The 16,118-nt window shown below is 50.7% G+C and overlaps 1 protein-coding gene across 1 annotated transcript; it reads right to left on the bottom strand.

The window, feature by feature from the left end:
• Window positions 1-2,777: 2,777 nt before the first annotated feature.
• On the bottom strand, window positions 2,778-5,004 carry AVP (arginine vasopressin). The gene is made up of 3 exons (XM_064276456.1): window positions 4,885-5,004; window positions 3,206-3,407; window positions 2,778-2,956 (listed from the first exon to the last, which is right to left on the bottom strand). Exons 1-3 carry the CDS (start codon window positions 5,002-5,004, stop codon window positions 2,778-2,780), a joined length of 501 nt encoding a protein of 166 aa, XP_064132526.1.
• Between the last annotated feature and the right edge of the window lie 11,114 nt (window positions 5,005-16,118).

Here is a 16,118-nt window from a genome sequence, read left to right as displayed (position 1 = left end):
CTGACCTCTGCCTGATAGGATCAGCCTTGGGCTGTTAATCTTGATTCTTCTTCACCCTTGAGAAGTTAGGGGAAGTCAGATGCCTCCTCTTATGCCATTTTGACACATGTGACAACATGAAGGAATCTCAAATAAATTGTACTAAGTGAAAGAAGTCACACTCAAAAAGCTACATACTGTATGATTCCATTGCCATAGCATTCTTGCAAAGCAAGACGGTAGGGACAGAAAGCAGAGCAGTGGTTGCCACAGGCTGGTGGTTGGGGTGGGGTGGGGGAAAGTTGGCTGCAAAAGAATATAGGAAAGAAGAAAGAAAATAACTAAGAAAGGACAAAAGTCAAATAGAAAAAAAAGCAAAACACATCAATAGTGTAGACTGATAAAACAAAAGGTTATTTAAAAATTATTAAGGCAATAAACGAGCCCTTGGCAAGACTTCAAAAAAAAAAAAAAGACACTGCTGATGTTTCCATTTCATGAAACAAAAGACGGGAAGGGCTGGACACTCCACAGAGATTCTTGTCACCGGCTTGCCAAGGTTCCCTTACCCGTGGAGAGGCTGGGCAGACAGCCCAAGAGCTTTCTTTGACTTCTGGACTTTCTACACCAAATGGCTCTGTGGCCAGCGGACTCAAGGAAAGGGAAAAAGAGTTGACAGTCCATGGAGGTGTAAACTGGGTGGTGGGCAGACCTGTGACCCTTCCCTTCCCAAGGGTGGGAGGGAACAGTGGTGGCCTGACTGTTCTGAAGACAGAGGGAGGAAACGGTGTTTCTAAGTCTGACTTGGGAAGGGGAGGGGCCTGTATCACATTCTAAAACTGCCCCCAAGTCCAGACCTCAGCACTTGGGATTGGGTCCAGTGCAGCCAAACCAGCTGCCTCTTTCCAGTTCCCTCCATGAGGAAAGGCTGATGAATTCCTATCAGGCCTTTTCCCCTCCCAGCCCTACTGTGACCTGGGGGCTATCCCCAAGTGGGCCACACAGGCACACTGCCACTGGTAGAGGCTTCCTGAGTGGGGTGGGGGTGAACAAAGGGAAGCTCTAAGGAGCCCGACCTCAGCTTGGCTCCTGGACTCCACTCCAGCCAGGGCTGCCTGAGTGAGGCTGGGCTGTTTGAGTCACAAGGCTGTGCCTCAAGTCAGGGCCAGCGCTGGGGTCAGGGCTGAAGTGGCTGCTCTCTGCTGCCCTCCCTTCTGGCCTCCAAGTCTGCAGAGGATTCTGGAGGAGCTGTAGCCTCTTGTGGCCCCAAGACCTGGAGCAAGAAATCCCAAGGAGAGTATGCGAAGAAGAGAGAGGCAACGAGAGAGAAGGATGGAGGTAACAGAGGGGGACAGGGGACTGAAGAGGCAAGGGAGAGACATAGGCAGACAAGGAGAGAAACAAATAGGGCCATGGAGCTGGAGGGGCAGGAAAGAGAGTGCAGTGAGGGGCAAAGGTGACAAAGGTCAGATGGGATCGAGGGGACAAAGAAGGAAGTAAGGGCAGAGGGGAAGAGGGGACAGAGGAAAGCAAAGGCCAAGTGTTAGTGGTCATGTTTGGTCTGAATTTACATGTCAAAGGACAGAACATCCTGTTTGGGAGCCAATGTGAATGTGTGTGTGTTTGTGTGTATGTGTGTACACGCATCTGTTGTGTCTGGGTTTTTCTGTGGTTCCGAATGTCTGTATTTGGGGTGTGGACAGGGATCATTATGTTCTTGTCTATGTTTCCTGGATGCATGTGTGTGGTTGTGTGTGGCTGTATCTGTGCTTTGTTCTCAGTGGGGTCTGTTTCCCCTCTGGGTGAGGGACCCTAATGTGAGTGCTTTGTTTCCTCCTGGACACTTTCTCCTCCTGCCACTGGCTTTTCCTGGCTGGCTCCACCGTCCCTCCCCCCACCCCATAAACACCAGCACCACCATCTATGAAATAGACATTGGACTGAGGCTCTGGAGACCTGGGGGATCCCTGAAGCCTTTTGTGTCTGGGTCTCCTGGGATGTAAGTGGGGACAGGAATTTCTGGTCATACCCTGGCCCGTCTGAACTCTGTTACAGTCTGAAGCTCTGGGGCACACTGTTTCTGTTGGTGCCCTTGCAGGTGTTTTTCTTTTTTAAAAAAAAAGGAGTCCAAGGAGCCTGTCTTTCTACTCTGTCCTTGTTGTGACCTCTAAGCCCTGGGCTCTCCTTCCCTGCCCAGGGTCTGTCTGAGCCTAGGTGGGGTGGGGAGGGGTGAGGGAAGGCAGCCCTGACAGTCCAGGCCTCGGGAACTGGCTCCACCTGCCTTCACAGCGCCCCCTGCCGTAGCCGCAAGCCTGTCTCCTTCTGCCTTCTCTCGGTTCTGTCCCTCTCGATGTCTCTCTCTCTCCATCTTTCTGCTCTCTCTTTCTTGCTATCGCTATCTTGTCTACCGTGTCTTTACCTCTCCCTGCCTTTGCTTCCACCCCCTGTCCGAGGATCCTCCAACCCGCTGGCTCGGGGCCCCTCCCCGCCCCCAGGCCGCCCCCCAGGCCGCCCCCAGGCCGCCCTGCCCTAGATTCTGTCGAGAACTGTTTACTGGCTCACGATCCCTACAGGCTCAGGGTCTCTACAGGATCTGCTCCTTCCCTGGGCTGGATCTGCCCAAGGCTTCGGTCGGGGGACTGGCCGGGAGTAGGGGGTCTGCACCCCACCCCGCCCTCCCCACCTCCGGAGAGACAGACAGACAGACCGGAGATCGCAGCGATGCATTTAAAAAGGTTTATTTTTCTTGCTGCAAGGGAAGGGCGGGGCGAGCGCGCCGGGGCGGCGGTCGGCGAGGCTCAGTAGACGCCGGGCTTGGCGGGCTCCTCGGGCTCGGGCGCCCCCGCCAGCTGCACCAGCCGCAGCAGCAAGGCCCCGGCCGGTCCGTCCAGCTGAGTCGCGTTGCTCCGGTCGCTGGCGCGGGTGCGGCGGTGGATGCCGGCGCCCTCCCGGCACTCGGGCTCCGTCACGCAGCTCTCTGTGGGGACCATGGGCTGAGCCCGCCTGCAGGGCGGCGCTCTCCCGGGTGGGCGCGACTGGGGGACCACAAGCACCCCGGGGCCCGGCAGGCCTCGCCCCTCCGGGCCTCGCCCCTCCAGGCCCCGCCCCGCCCCGCCCCGCCCCCCTCGGCCTCCTAATCTGCTGAGGCTCGAACCCAGGCCCCCCAGTCCGCCGAGTCCCGCCGGGCCTCAAACCCCGGCTCCACCCGGCCACCCCAGCCGCGCACCCTCATAGCAGCAGATGCCGGCCGCGGCGCAGCGGCCACCGCTCCCGCATGGCTTCTGGCCAGACTGGCAGGGCGACGGCAGGTAGTTCTCCTCCTGGCAGCGCAGCGCCTCGGCGGTGCCCACGAAGCAGCCCAGCTCTTCCCCGCAGCAGATGCTGGGCCCGAAGCAGCGCCCCTTGCCCCCGGGGCCGCAGGGGAGGCACTGCAGGGACGGGCGGGGAGCGGGGACAAGGGGCGGAAGCGGGTGAGCAGGGCGGCCTGGACTCCCCGAGCCACTCTGAACTGGGGGGCAGATTATGGGGAAGCTGGTGGTTCTGCGTCGCTCTGGTCCTGTTTCGGCCCCCAGAGCGATCAAGGGCGGGAGTAGAAATCTACTGAAGTCCTTTGGAAACCAGGAGACCGAGGACTCTCTCTCAGTAACAGCCCTCAGCAGCAGCTCCCTCAGTCGGGGGCGGGGTCTCCCAGGGGCTATCGCAAAGGGGAGGCCTTCCTCATCAGCCCTGGGCTCTCAGTGGTGTGGCTCTCTCGGCTGCGCACCAATCCTCCCTCTAATCCAGACTTTCCTTCCCTGCCCCTATCACTGGAAGTTGATCCCTAGCACCGCGCCTCCAGCATAGAGAGCCCCGCCCTCTCCAGGCCACATCCAGGCCCTTCCCCCCATTTCCTGTCTCCCCTCTTGGCTTGCCCTTACCTGACCCTCTGCTCACCCACCTACGGACTAACCAGGTGGTTGGCAGAGGCCTGAGCCCCAGGAGAGGGTATAGGCAGCTGGCTGAGTCTGGGCTTTCAAATGACCCAAGCAGAGGAAAGGGTAACCTGTGGGTCTTGCCCACCTGTCCCGGCTAGGTGTGTTCAACAGGCTGAAACTGAGCCACCTGTGGCCCCAGCAAAAGAGAGTATGGTGATTGGATTCCCTCATCTCTGCTGAAAATGAAATACAAGAGAATCTGTTGGACATGCAACAGGAGAGAACTGGGCTAGGTATCCGCCAGAACTTCCTTACAGGATGCTTGGATAGCACCTTCCACTCAGGAGAAAACCGAAAACAAAACAGAAAAAACCAAACCCATTGCCATCGAGTCCTTTCCGACTCACAGTGACCCTACAGGACAGAGTAGAACTGCTGCATAGGGTTTCCAAGGACTGGCTGGTGGATTCCAACGGCCAACCTTTTGGTAAGCAGCTGAACACTTAACCACTCTACCACTCAGGAGAGCTCAGAGCAATTGGCCAGCTCCTGTGTATGGGGCTGGGGTGCCTGTGGCCAGCAAAGCCTGGGGGCTGAATGGAGAAGGCCTTGAATGCTGGGCAGGACAGAGCCAGTCTTCTCTGAGGGGACCCCATGGGCATAGAGGAGGCCTCGCTACTCAGTTCTCCCTGACCCAGCCCTAAGCCCAGTTACTGGGGAAGCATCTCCCACTTTACTGTATCCCCTCTCTGGCTGGGACAGTGTCCGGGAACCCTTCAGCCCTCCTGGCTGACCCGGTAGCCTGACCCCCTCTGACCCACCCTGTTGGTCCCTCTGCCCAGCCATGCCCAGCCTCCTTCCTCCTACTGGGCACTTCCCCTAAAGCCTGCCTTCTTCCACGATGCCCCCCTTTACTGGTCACTGCCCTGCGGTGCCAGCCCTGGGGCACTGCTCCCTCCTAGCAGCTGCAGGACGGCCTCGTCCATTGTACCTGTCTCAGCTCCATGTCCGACATGGCCCTCTTGCCGCCCCTCGGGCAGTTCTGGAAGTAGCAGGCGGAGGTGAGGGCCAGCAGGCTGAGGAAGCAGGCAGGCAGCGTGGTGTCAGGCATCCTGGCGCAGGGCTGCTCCACTGACTCTGCTGCGCTGCCTTCGCTGGCTGCCTATTTATACCCGCAGGTGTTCCCTTGGAGGCAACGTGGCTGCCACCCCCTCCCCAGTGACTCCCCAGGAGCCCGTGACCGCCAGGTCCCAAGCCGTCAGCAGTGATTCAGGCATCTGGGGACGCACGTGGGCCTGTCTGTGTAAGGCCGGTAAGGGAGGAGGTGCAGGCCTCTGGGCTGTCACTGGCAGTGGTGCCATAGTGGTGTGACAGGAGCTGCCACCGTGTGGCTGTGGCTTTTTGGACTTGGGGAGAGGAACAGGTTGGAGGCACCTAGAAATGGTCTCCAGGATTTCTGGATGCCCAGATGAGGCCGGGGATCAACAAGCCCAGATCCTCCAACATAGCCCCCTGAGAGGATCTGAGAGGGACCTGGCCCAGGAGTAGTGGAGCAAGAGACAGTCAGGTGTGCAGGGACTCAATCAAGAGGACAAGTGATAAAAACTGCACACAGCCAGGGTGGCGAGGACAGGGGGCTTTGTCTTGGCCACCCCAGGAAGGGGAGTTCCTGCCTGTAGGCCCATGAAACAGGCAGAATCAGAGGTGTTATTCCCACAGCTCAGGGTGGTCAGGCTTTGGGGGAGCGCAGGACACTCCCACCCCATGCACAGGCCCCACAGAGCACGGTCCAGGGACTCGGGCCCTGAGACTGGGGGCGTTTGGGACAGCTTCTTGACACATCCCTGTCACCCCTCCCAGGCAGGAACATGGGAAGAAAAGAAGCCCAGGTCCAGTAAGGTTCAAAGGTAGAGGGGAGTCCTACCTCCACGGGCCCTAGTTTGTGGGGACCAGGGCAGGTGACCTCTTGGGCCTGGGTTGGGAGTATAAGCATGGGGGCCCTGGGGACAGGGCTCGAGGAGGGAGAGGAGCAGCAGCCAAGTGGACAAAGCCTCAGAAGGCTGCCTTTGGTTCGGATCCCAAGACCCAGACCTGCCCTAGCCTCCAGGTCTGAAGGAGCCCCAGCCTTCCTCCCCTGGGGCCACCAGTGTGCCCCTCTGGTCCTTGGACCCAGGATAGCCACCCCACGCCTCTCAGGCTGTGCACACACCTCACCTCTGTGGGCCACTGGCCTCCTCTCCAAGAGGTGCCTGAGTCGTGCAATGAAGCTCCCGGGACATGGCTGCACTTCCCCATCAGTGCAGTGAGGGGTCTGGCCCCCCGGGGGGGGCCTTAAACCATCTGCACCCTTCCACACTCAGGACCTGACTCCAGATCTTTCAGGAATGTCCCCTTAGAGGCTGTGAGGGCCATTTGAGAGGCAGTGCTGGGTAGCGGTTTTCTCAGGAAGACAAGAGCCAATGGCCTGGGTCTGATTCTGACCTCTGGTACTTGAAACTCCATGACTTGGACAAGTCACTTAACCTCTGTGCCTCAGTTTCTCCAGTGTAGAAAAATAATAGCTACACCTCATAGGATTGTTGTGAGGACTAAAATAATTTAATATATGAAAGCTTTAGAAAAATTCCTGGACCATCGCAAAGTTAATAGTGATATTGCAGGTTTAGGAGTCCCTGGGTGGTGTGGTTAAGTGTTTGGCTACTAATGGATAGGTTGGCCATTTGAATCCACCCTGAAGCACCTCAGAAGAAAGGCCTGGCAATGTACTTCCAAAAGGTCACAGCCACTGAAAACCCTATGTGTACTTCTACTCTGAAATACATGGGGTTGCCATAAGATGGAATCAGCTCGATGATAACTGGTTATATTATTTATTTATTTTTTATTGTATTTTAGATGAAGGTTTACAGAACAAACTAGTTTCTCATTAAACAGTTAGTACACATTGTTTTAGGACATTGGTTAACAACCCCATGACATGTCAACTCTCTCCCTTCTCAACCTTGGGTTCCCTATTACCAGCTTTCCTGTTCCCTCTTGCCTTCTAGTCCTTGCCCCTGGGCTGATCTGCCCCTTTAGTGTCATTTTGTTTTATGGGCCTGTCTAATCTTTGGCTGAAGGGGGAACCTCAGTACCATTATATTATTAATGCTATTATTATTACTAACAGCTGAGATATCTTCAGAGAGAGTACTTTCCTGGGTTAGCCCAGAAGGAACATTTACATTCTACCCATGGCCTGGAAACAAAGTGGGTCAGGCCAAGGGTAGAGCCCAGAGGTCTGGCTTAGGTCGGTTGTGTAACCTTGACCTGGTACCTTACTCTGCACTTCAAGTCTGAGTTACCGACTGAACACTGATGGAGCCAGATCACATGAAGGGCTCAGACCCTGGGACAGGCCAGGATACCCATGTCTCAACTTGCCATGCCTATCAGGTCATCATTCTAAGACATGCCTCCCACCCTGGGGCCCTCTTGAAAACACCAAACCCCACCTCTGTACAGATGCCAGAGGGCCTGCTTCTCCTGATGCCCACTTTCTCAGAACCTACACGGGTTGGGAAAAGTCACTACTGGACCGACGGGCCACATGTTAAATAGATGACCTCACATGCCACATGGACCACCCCTCAGACATCCCACATCCCTTCTACACTTCCCTTATAACTCCTTTTTCCCTTATAACTACCTGTTCACACCTTCTCCATTCTAGTATCTTCTATTCCCCTTCCATTCTCAGCTAATCTTGTCTCATGTGTCATTAAAAAAAGGAGGATATATGGATGAATGGACACAGGGAACCTGGGGTGGAAAGGGGTAGAGTGCTGACACATTACAGGGATTGCAACCAATATCACAAAACAATTTATGTATACATTTTTGAATGAGAAACTAATTTGCACTGTAAACTTTTACTTAAAGCATAATTAAGAACAAATTCTGTAGAAGAATTGTGATCAAAAGGGGGAAAATGCAGAACAGAATTTCAAAGTACCATGGATTCCAGAATTTCTGGAGCTATGGTGCCTTGATGAAACCCTAAAACTATTGCCCTGAGATCATCTTTAAACCTTAAACCAAAAATATCCCCTGAATTCTTCTTAAAGCCAAATAATAGTCTAGCTTAAATAATAAAGAATATCTGCCTTGAGCATTATGCTCTTTTAAGGACTATCTGTATGGAATCAAAGTGACAATAGATCAGCATTACAAGTTAGGCTGCAATATGCCCTTCAAAACTAAGCCATTTAGTATATTATGATGGCCTTTCCATCTCTGAGCACCTTTTTGTGTTTCCTGGAGTTAGTAATTGTCTTGGTTTTTTCTTTTGTAGTCTATCTGCCATTTTTATACAGGAGTCAGCATTTACTCTTCAACCCCCTTCAGTCATGCTTCTGTCCAATGCAGTTCACTGAAACTCCTGTTATCAAGGTCATAAACTATCTCTATTTTGCCAAATTCAGTCATCCTGTTTATGTCCTTATTTTACACAACCCCCTAGCAGCATTCAACATGTTTTTTTAGAACATCCTTTTTAAAAACACATGCTTCATTTGGCTCCGTTGACACAACACACACCAGGTTTTCCTTCTATCACCCTGGATGTTCTTTTCAGTCTCATTTTCTGGCTCGTCCTCTTTGACCTTGACTTCTAAATGTTGGAGTATCCCAGGCCTCAGTCCTGCATACCTTTTTTTCTCCTCTCCCCGAAAAAGAAAAACCAAACCCATTACTATCAAGTCGATTCCGACTCATAGGGACCCTACAGGACAGAGCAGAAATGCCCCATAGAGTTTCCAAGGAGCACCTGGTAGATTCAAACGGTTGACCTTTTGGTTAGCAGGTGTAGTTCTTAACCACTACACCACCAGGTTTCCACTCCTCTCCTTATGGGATCTCTTCTAAGCCCATGATTTTATATCCTTTCTATAAGCTAATGATTCCCAAATTCATATCTCCAACCTGGGCCTCTCCCCCAAGTCCTAGACTTGTGGTTTTAACAGCCAAATGACATATCCCCCTGGATATCCAATAGGCCTCTCAGACTTAATGTGGCCAGAATTCAACTTCTGATTCTCAGCCACTCCCCTGCTCTCTCCCAGGTTCCTCAACCTCACAATCACACCATCATCCAACTAGTTGTTCTTTGTAGAACCTAGGAGTCACCCTGGTTCTTTTCTGTCCCTCACCCTTTTTAGTCCTACCTTTAAAATATGTCTCAAATCTATCTTCTTCTTTCCACTCTCACTTTGGAATCTCAGAACTCCTTGCTTCCTTGTCCTAAAAGACTCAGCTACCCTTGGCCTTCCCTAAGATTCACCTGGCTATTTTAAGCTTCGTCTCCTAAGAGGAGCCTTCCCTGACCATCCTACCTAGAGCATGCCTCACCCCACCTTTATTATCTTACAACTTGGGTAAAAGTTGACATGCTTCTAGTACTCATCACAGGGCAGGAGGACTCTGTCTTTTGCATTCAGTGCTGTAGTCCCACTCCTGGTACAAGTGTTTGCCACATTGTGGGTCTTCAATAAATTATAGAAAGAAAGAAGGGAGGGAAGCCCTGTGTTACGGATTGAATTGTGTCCTCCCACAATGTGTGTCAAATTGGCTAGGCCATGATTCCCAATATTGTGTGGTTGTCCACCATTTTGTGATCTGATGCGATTTTCCTATGTGTTGTAAATCCTAACCTCTATGATGTTAATGGGGCAAGATTAGAGGTAGTTATGCTAATGAGGACACAATCTACAGGATTAGGTTGTATCTTGAGTCAACCTCTTTTAAGACATAAAAGAGAGGAGGGAGCAGAGGAGAGAGGGACCTCATTAACACCAAGCAAGAAGAGCCAGGAGCTGAGCACGTCCTTTGGACTCAGGGTCCCTGCAATGAGAAGCTCCTAGACTAGGGAAAGATTGATGACAAGGACCTTGCCCCAGAGCTGAGAGACAGAGAAAGCCTTCCCTTGGAGCTGGCGCCCTGAATTTAGACTTCTAGCCTCCTAAACTGTGAGAGAATAAATTTTTGTTTGTTAAAGCCATCAACTTTCAGTATTTTTGTTAGAGCAGCACTAGGTAACTAAGGCATCCTGGGTTCTAGTCTCAGCTCTCCAGGAAGTTGCTGTGTGATTTCGGGCAAGTCACACCTGTTCCCAAGGTTCTAACCACACCCCCCCAACTCAACGAAGTCTTAAGGGAATCAGATGAAGGTTCTGCAAAGTGTCAACATTTTCTGCAATCCTTACATAACAAAAAGTTGCAAGCCTCCAGATTAAACTCCAAATCACAGAATGTTTTTTAAAGTGTTTCCTTACTCTTAGACCATTTTTTCTGAGAACAGGTAACGGTTAACTAATGTTAGTAGAGCACTTCCCTACCACCCCCTCCCCCCCCCACACACATTCCTGTTTCTTCTTCCTTTTCTCAGCATTATCCCAGTGCCTTCAGATAAAATCTCTGCTTCTGTTGGAAGGCGGGTTGGTCTTATTGTCACATGGAAGCTCGCTCTTTCTCGTCTGTCTTACTCGAGGTCCCTCTACAGTATATATACACAAATGCTGTGTAAACTATGAAGAGGTGAGCAAAAGTTTTAGGAGCCCAAGAAATGCTGACTGAATTGAATCAAAGAAGGTCCACTGAACAGGAATAGAAAACATAGGAGAAAATCACTGGGCCTGCAGCAGATGGGTAGGAAATGGAAATGAATCCACACCAGGAGTAAATTAAGAAAAAATCCCTCCCTTCTATCCACATCTAACTTCAATATACACATCTAATGCCAAAGCATATTTTAGATGGATTGAGTTGCTAAATAGAATAAAATCAAATAGGAGGGCTCTAGATTTGAAATCAGATCTCTAGAGGAGGTTACATTAAGCTTAACAGAAATCATAAATGAAAAAAACCTCATACAAATTCTTATTTGTATAGCTTCTCCAGTTTTTGGCTGAGATGAAATGCAGATTCTTACGTACAAAAATAACTTAATAAAAAGCAATGTCAACTAGGAAAACATTTTTGACAAAACTTATTTCCATATCGAAAGCCTGTACAGTACTAACCATCAGACAGATGCAAATCAAAACCACGAGGTACCATTTCACTCTCATTAGGATGGCTAAGATTTAAAAAAAAAAAAAACAGAATAACAAATGTTGGCGAGGATGTGGGGAAATTGGAACCCTTGTCTATCGCCGATGAGAATGCAAAATGGTACTGCTGTTGTGGAAAACAGTGTGGTGGTTCCTCAAAAAGCCAAAAATAAAACTATTGTGTGACCCAGCAATTCCACTCCTAGGTATATACTCAAAAGACTTGAAAGCAGAGACTCAAACAGAGACTTATAAACCAATGTATATTGCAGCACTTTTCACAATAGCCAAAAGGTGGAAACAGTCTAAATGGCCATCAACAAATGAATGGATAAACATACATACGATGGAATACTATTCAGCCAGTAGAAGAAATGACGTCTTGATACTTGCTACAATATGGATGGAGTTTGAAGACATTATGCTGAGTGAAATAAGTCAATCAGAAAAGGGTAGATACTCTATGACCTCATTTACATAAAAAGACAAGAACAGGCAAATACATAGAGACCAAAGTTTATTAGTGGTTACCAGGGGTGGGAGGGAGTGGGGAAAGGGGGGTTAACTGTGATGGAAAAACTGCATTGATTAAGGGTAGGGTTGTACAGTCAATTATTTTAAGTGCTGTCATTAAGTTGTACACCTGTAAAAAGTTGAATTGGTAAAAGTTGTGTGATAGATACACTTAGAAAAAAAAAAAAAAAGTAGCTGCTGAGGCTGTTTACATCCAGCCAAACACTTCATGGGATTTGGTTCCTTGTTTTGGAGGTTTAGGGTCATGATTTCATGGGACTTCCCAGTTAATTGGCCTAATACTGTGTTTAGTGCTTCTGTTCTATCTCCTAAATTCACTGTGTAGTGCCTGGGGTCTTAAAAGCTTGCAAGAGGCCATCCAAGTCACAACAATTGATCTGTATTCACCTGCAGCAACAGTGAAAGGGAGTCCAGACTAGGAGGAGGAAATGGAACGTGTGCCCAATTGCCCCCATGAACAACTGCCTCCTTTGCCATGAGACCAGAAGAACTGGATAGTGCCCGGCTACCATTACTGAACACTTTGATCAAAGATTCTATGGAGGAATCCTGATCAAAAAGGGGAAAATACAGAACAGAATTTCATATTCTCATGGACTTTCTGGAGCCATGGTGCCTGGAAAGAAAAAAAAAAAAAATTTTTTTTAAGAGCCCCTGAAACTATTACCCTGAGATCATCTTTAAACATTAAACCAAAAATATTCCCTGAAGTCTTCTTAAAACCAAACAAGAGTGTTACCTGATTGGAGTCCGTGCCCTGGAGCAATCAAGCCAATGAAACATAATCTGGGTCAGAAAGAGTGAGAAAGTTTGTTAGGAGGTGACACCAATGGACAGTCCGGCAGCAACACAGGCTGTCTTTATGGAGTCCTGAAAAGCAATTTCTACATTTACCACCTACCGCTGTGGGCTACATAATCCTTGCAAAAATGATATATAAACTCTAATGTAGGAATTACATTAGAGTTCATGTATCATTTTTGCAAGGATTACACAGCCCACGGATGGTTGGATGAGTATATATTACAGAACAACTACAAGAAACACTTTATTAAACTAAAGATATGCATGCCAGACATCTGGACTCTAATCTTTATGTTTATAATGGGCAAAAAAACTTAATAAAAATCTCTCCGCTAGTGGAACTGGCCTGCCAAGTTTCCTCTGACTGAGATAAGGAGCAAGAAGAAAGTTACAGACCAAAAGAGCCAGGCAGCCTTTCTAGCTGCTGCCTTGCAAGCTGAAGGCCGGCTCCCAAGAGAAAAAGAAGAGGGAGACCAAGGCCACAAGAGCCGAGGAGGCCCCACACTCCTTTGGAAAGAGACCAGTGGAGCTGGTATAGTAAAAAAGGACATTGAAAGTGAGAGTGTACAAAATGCCAGGAAGAAAACTTACAGGTTACTTAGAGTATGATTATGGCGTTAGTTATGTCAAGCTCTCAATTGCCGATTTTGAAAAGGAGAAAACACGCTTCCGAGATATTAGGGTCAGAGTAGGCGAGCTTAACTAGTAAAGAGCGTTTGCCTTGAGCATTGTGCTCTTTTAAGAACTATCCATATGAGATCAAAGTGACAACTGCCACTTGAAAGATTAGCTAGGAGCCTTATAAGGCCATGAGTTTATGTTAATAAGGGAGGAACAACTCAGAAAAGGAGGGTGAGAATGAATGGTTGCACAACTCAAAGAATGTCATCAATGTCACTGAACTGTGTACATGCAGAAACTGTTGAATTGGTGTATGCTTTGCTGTGTATATTCTCAACAACAACAACAAAAAAACCTGTCCAGCGGCAAGATGGGTGAACTCACTGCGGGGACCCCAGTTCCAGGCCTCCCCCACCAGCTGGAGACAAAGACTCCTGCGGGTGAACAGGTGTCGCCCCCTTTGCTGGGCTGAGAAAGAGTTAGGCTCCCCCCATGAAGCAGCCTGACAAAGAGACAAAGAATATTCATGGGTTGGGGGAGCAGAAGTGAAAATCAGAAAGACAGACAGGGAGCTTCGTGGGCCATGGGGACCCGCCCGGGCGGAGGCGCAGCGGCCGGGGTCGAGCACAAATTGGGCTGCGCGCGCTCGCGGCACGCCCCTCCGGCTGAGGCTGGTTCCTAATGAGGCCGGCAGCTCGGGGGCCGCGGCGCACTGTGCCCAGACTGCTAAGAGCGGCATGAGCAAGGCTCCCGAGGCCCGCGGGTCGTTGCCGCGGGGGAGCGCGGTGCCCGGAATCACTTAGCTCCATCAGCCGGCGCTGGGCGGGGGAGGCATTCGCTCACCTCCCGTGGGGCCCGGCTCGTTAGGGAGGAAAGAGGGGGGCAGAGACCGCGGAAAGGGGCCGGGCTGGAGGAGGCGGCCCGGGGACCCCTCCGTTTGCCCGGCCTCCCCGTCCAAGCCCCTGCCCTCGGCCCGGCGCCGCTGCCATTGGAGAAACCGGGCAGAGCGGCCGGGCTGCCCGGAGCCCGTGTGGTCACAGGAGGGAGGCCCGGGAGAGCGCACTTGGCCGCGCCTGGGGGCTGGGACCTCCACCCGGAAAACCCCTCACCCAGCAAACCAGGAGTGCAGAGAATCAACCCCAGAGCCCTGGGCGCCGGCTGCGGACAGCGCGCGGCGGGGAGGGAGGCCCAGGCACGGAATCGAGTCTTCTGCAGAGGCGCGTTGCCTGGGCCTCCGGAAAGGCTTCCTTAGGTGTTTTTGGTGCCTGAAGGTTTGTGAAGGGCCCCGGATGGCGCGAACTTTGCGTTAGACTACTAACTAACCTTAAGGTTGGCAGAACCCACCCAGTGGCGGTGCGGAAGAGGGGCCTGGTGATCTTCCACCATAAAGATTACAGTCAGGAAAGCCCTATGGAGCACTTTTCCTCTGTATAACATGTGGTCACCATAAGTGGGAATGGACTCTAGAGCAAGGGGTTCGGTTTGGTGGTTTGGTGGGTTTGGCTTGGTGGGTTTGTGGGGCAGGGAGGGCCCACCTGGCAGAATAAACAGCATGTGCAAAGTTCGTGAAGGAGCAGGGTGTGTGCGTGTGTGTGTGCATGTGTGTATGGAGACATCACACAGAACATGCAGCCATGGTGCGTGTTCAGCCGCCGGCAGCAGAAAAGACTTCCATAGGCACTCTTCTACGGTATTTCCTCCTTTAATCCGCATAAAATCCTGTGAAGGAGGACATCTTTTTAATCCCTGTTTACCGACAGGCTACTGAGGGGCAGACAGGTTGAGTAACTTGCCCAAGGAAGCATGGGCAATAAACTGCAAAGGGGATTCAAATGCAGGCTCCAGGGTCAGTGCTCTTAACCACGCCAGCACCTCAAAACCAACACACAGTGACTAAACCACAGTTCAAGGCTGGAGGTTGGTGGTCCTAGGCCTGGCTCAGGTTCAGGGATATCACCCAGGGCTTCCTTATTCCCTTCTAGCACCCTCCACATGTCTGGTGTCTCCTCATGGCAAGGGAAAACACGGATTCCCTCCTCTGAGCATTACCCTAAGGAGAAACTAGCCCAGTACCTCCACCTCACCCCCTCCAGGCTGAGCAAGAACCTGGCTGCACACTGGCCCCCAGTACATTACCCTCTTTGACTAGGCCAGCTGAGGTTCACCCCCACCCAGGGCTGTGTGTGCTCACAGGCCGACAAAATGGAGTTTCGTTTGTGAGGAAGAGGGAGTGGCTGCTGGGTCAGTAACTGGGATGTTTGCACAGGCCCCAGGCTGGGAGAATTGTAGAGTTGTACAGGTCATTTATGTAGGGGACCCTGTGGCACAGAGATGCTCAGTGGCTTGCCCAGGGTCACACAGCCAGGGAGTACCAGAGCTTCTGGAAGGTGAACCCCTTCGTTCCCTAATTCCTCCACCTCCCTCCCAGCCCCTTGGCCTGCTTCACACACCTGGTCTCAGCTCTGGCCTGGTCACCTTCAGAGACCTAGCTCCAATTCTATCCTGCTTCCCACACTAACCACAACACTTTTCTGTTCAAACCCTTCCATGATCACCCGTCCCCCCCAACCACTGCGTGACAATGCCTGAGCTTTTTAGCATGTCCAAGAAGCTGCAGGTCTGGCCCCGCTGACCCCTACCCTTGTCCACCTCCTCCCCCACTGAAAGCCACACTGATGCCTGCACCACCCATGTTTATACTTGGAGGCAAGCACTTCAGGGGCCCTTCTATTGCTGCCTTTTATTCAGAGAACCGACTTCTGGTTTTCTCGAAGTTCCATATTTATACCTTTATCTTTGTTATTTCATGTAATCTGCTTTCTTTGGGTTGACTGTACTTCTTTTTGTGATTTCTTGAGTCAGTCCAATGCTTGGCTCATTAATTTTCAATGTTTCTACTTTTTAAATAAATGTATTTCAAAGCTGTAAGTGTTCTTTGTTCCATGAATTTTGATTTGTAGTTCTGCCATTGTCATTTGATTCCAAACATTTCATAATTTCTGTAGTAATGTATCCTTTTCCCAGTATTATTTAGAAGAGTGGTGTTTTTTTGTTTTGTTTTGATTTTCCTTAAGCATGGGAGTTATTTTATTATTGGTTTTTAATATTATTATAATCAGATAATGTGGCCTGTGTGTTGCCAGGTGGAAATCCCAGGTTCTGCTTGGCACTACTCATCT

The sequence above is a fragment of the Loxodonta africana genome, chromosome 24 (genome assembly GCF_030014295.1).
Source record: "Loxodonta africana isolate mLoxAfr1 chromosome 24, mLoxAfr1.hap2, whole genome shotgun sequence".
Classification (NCBI taxonomy): Eukaryota; Metazoa; Chordata; class Mammalia; order Proboscidea; family Elephantidae; genus Loxodonta; species Loxodonta africana.
Note: the sequence above shows the minus strand (reverse complement) of the source record. Positions and strands in the feature narration are given on the sequence as shown.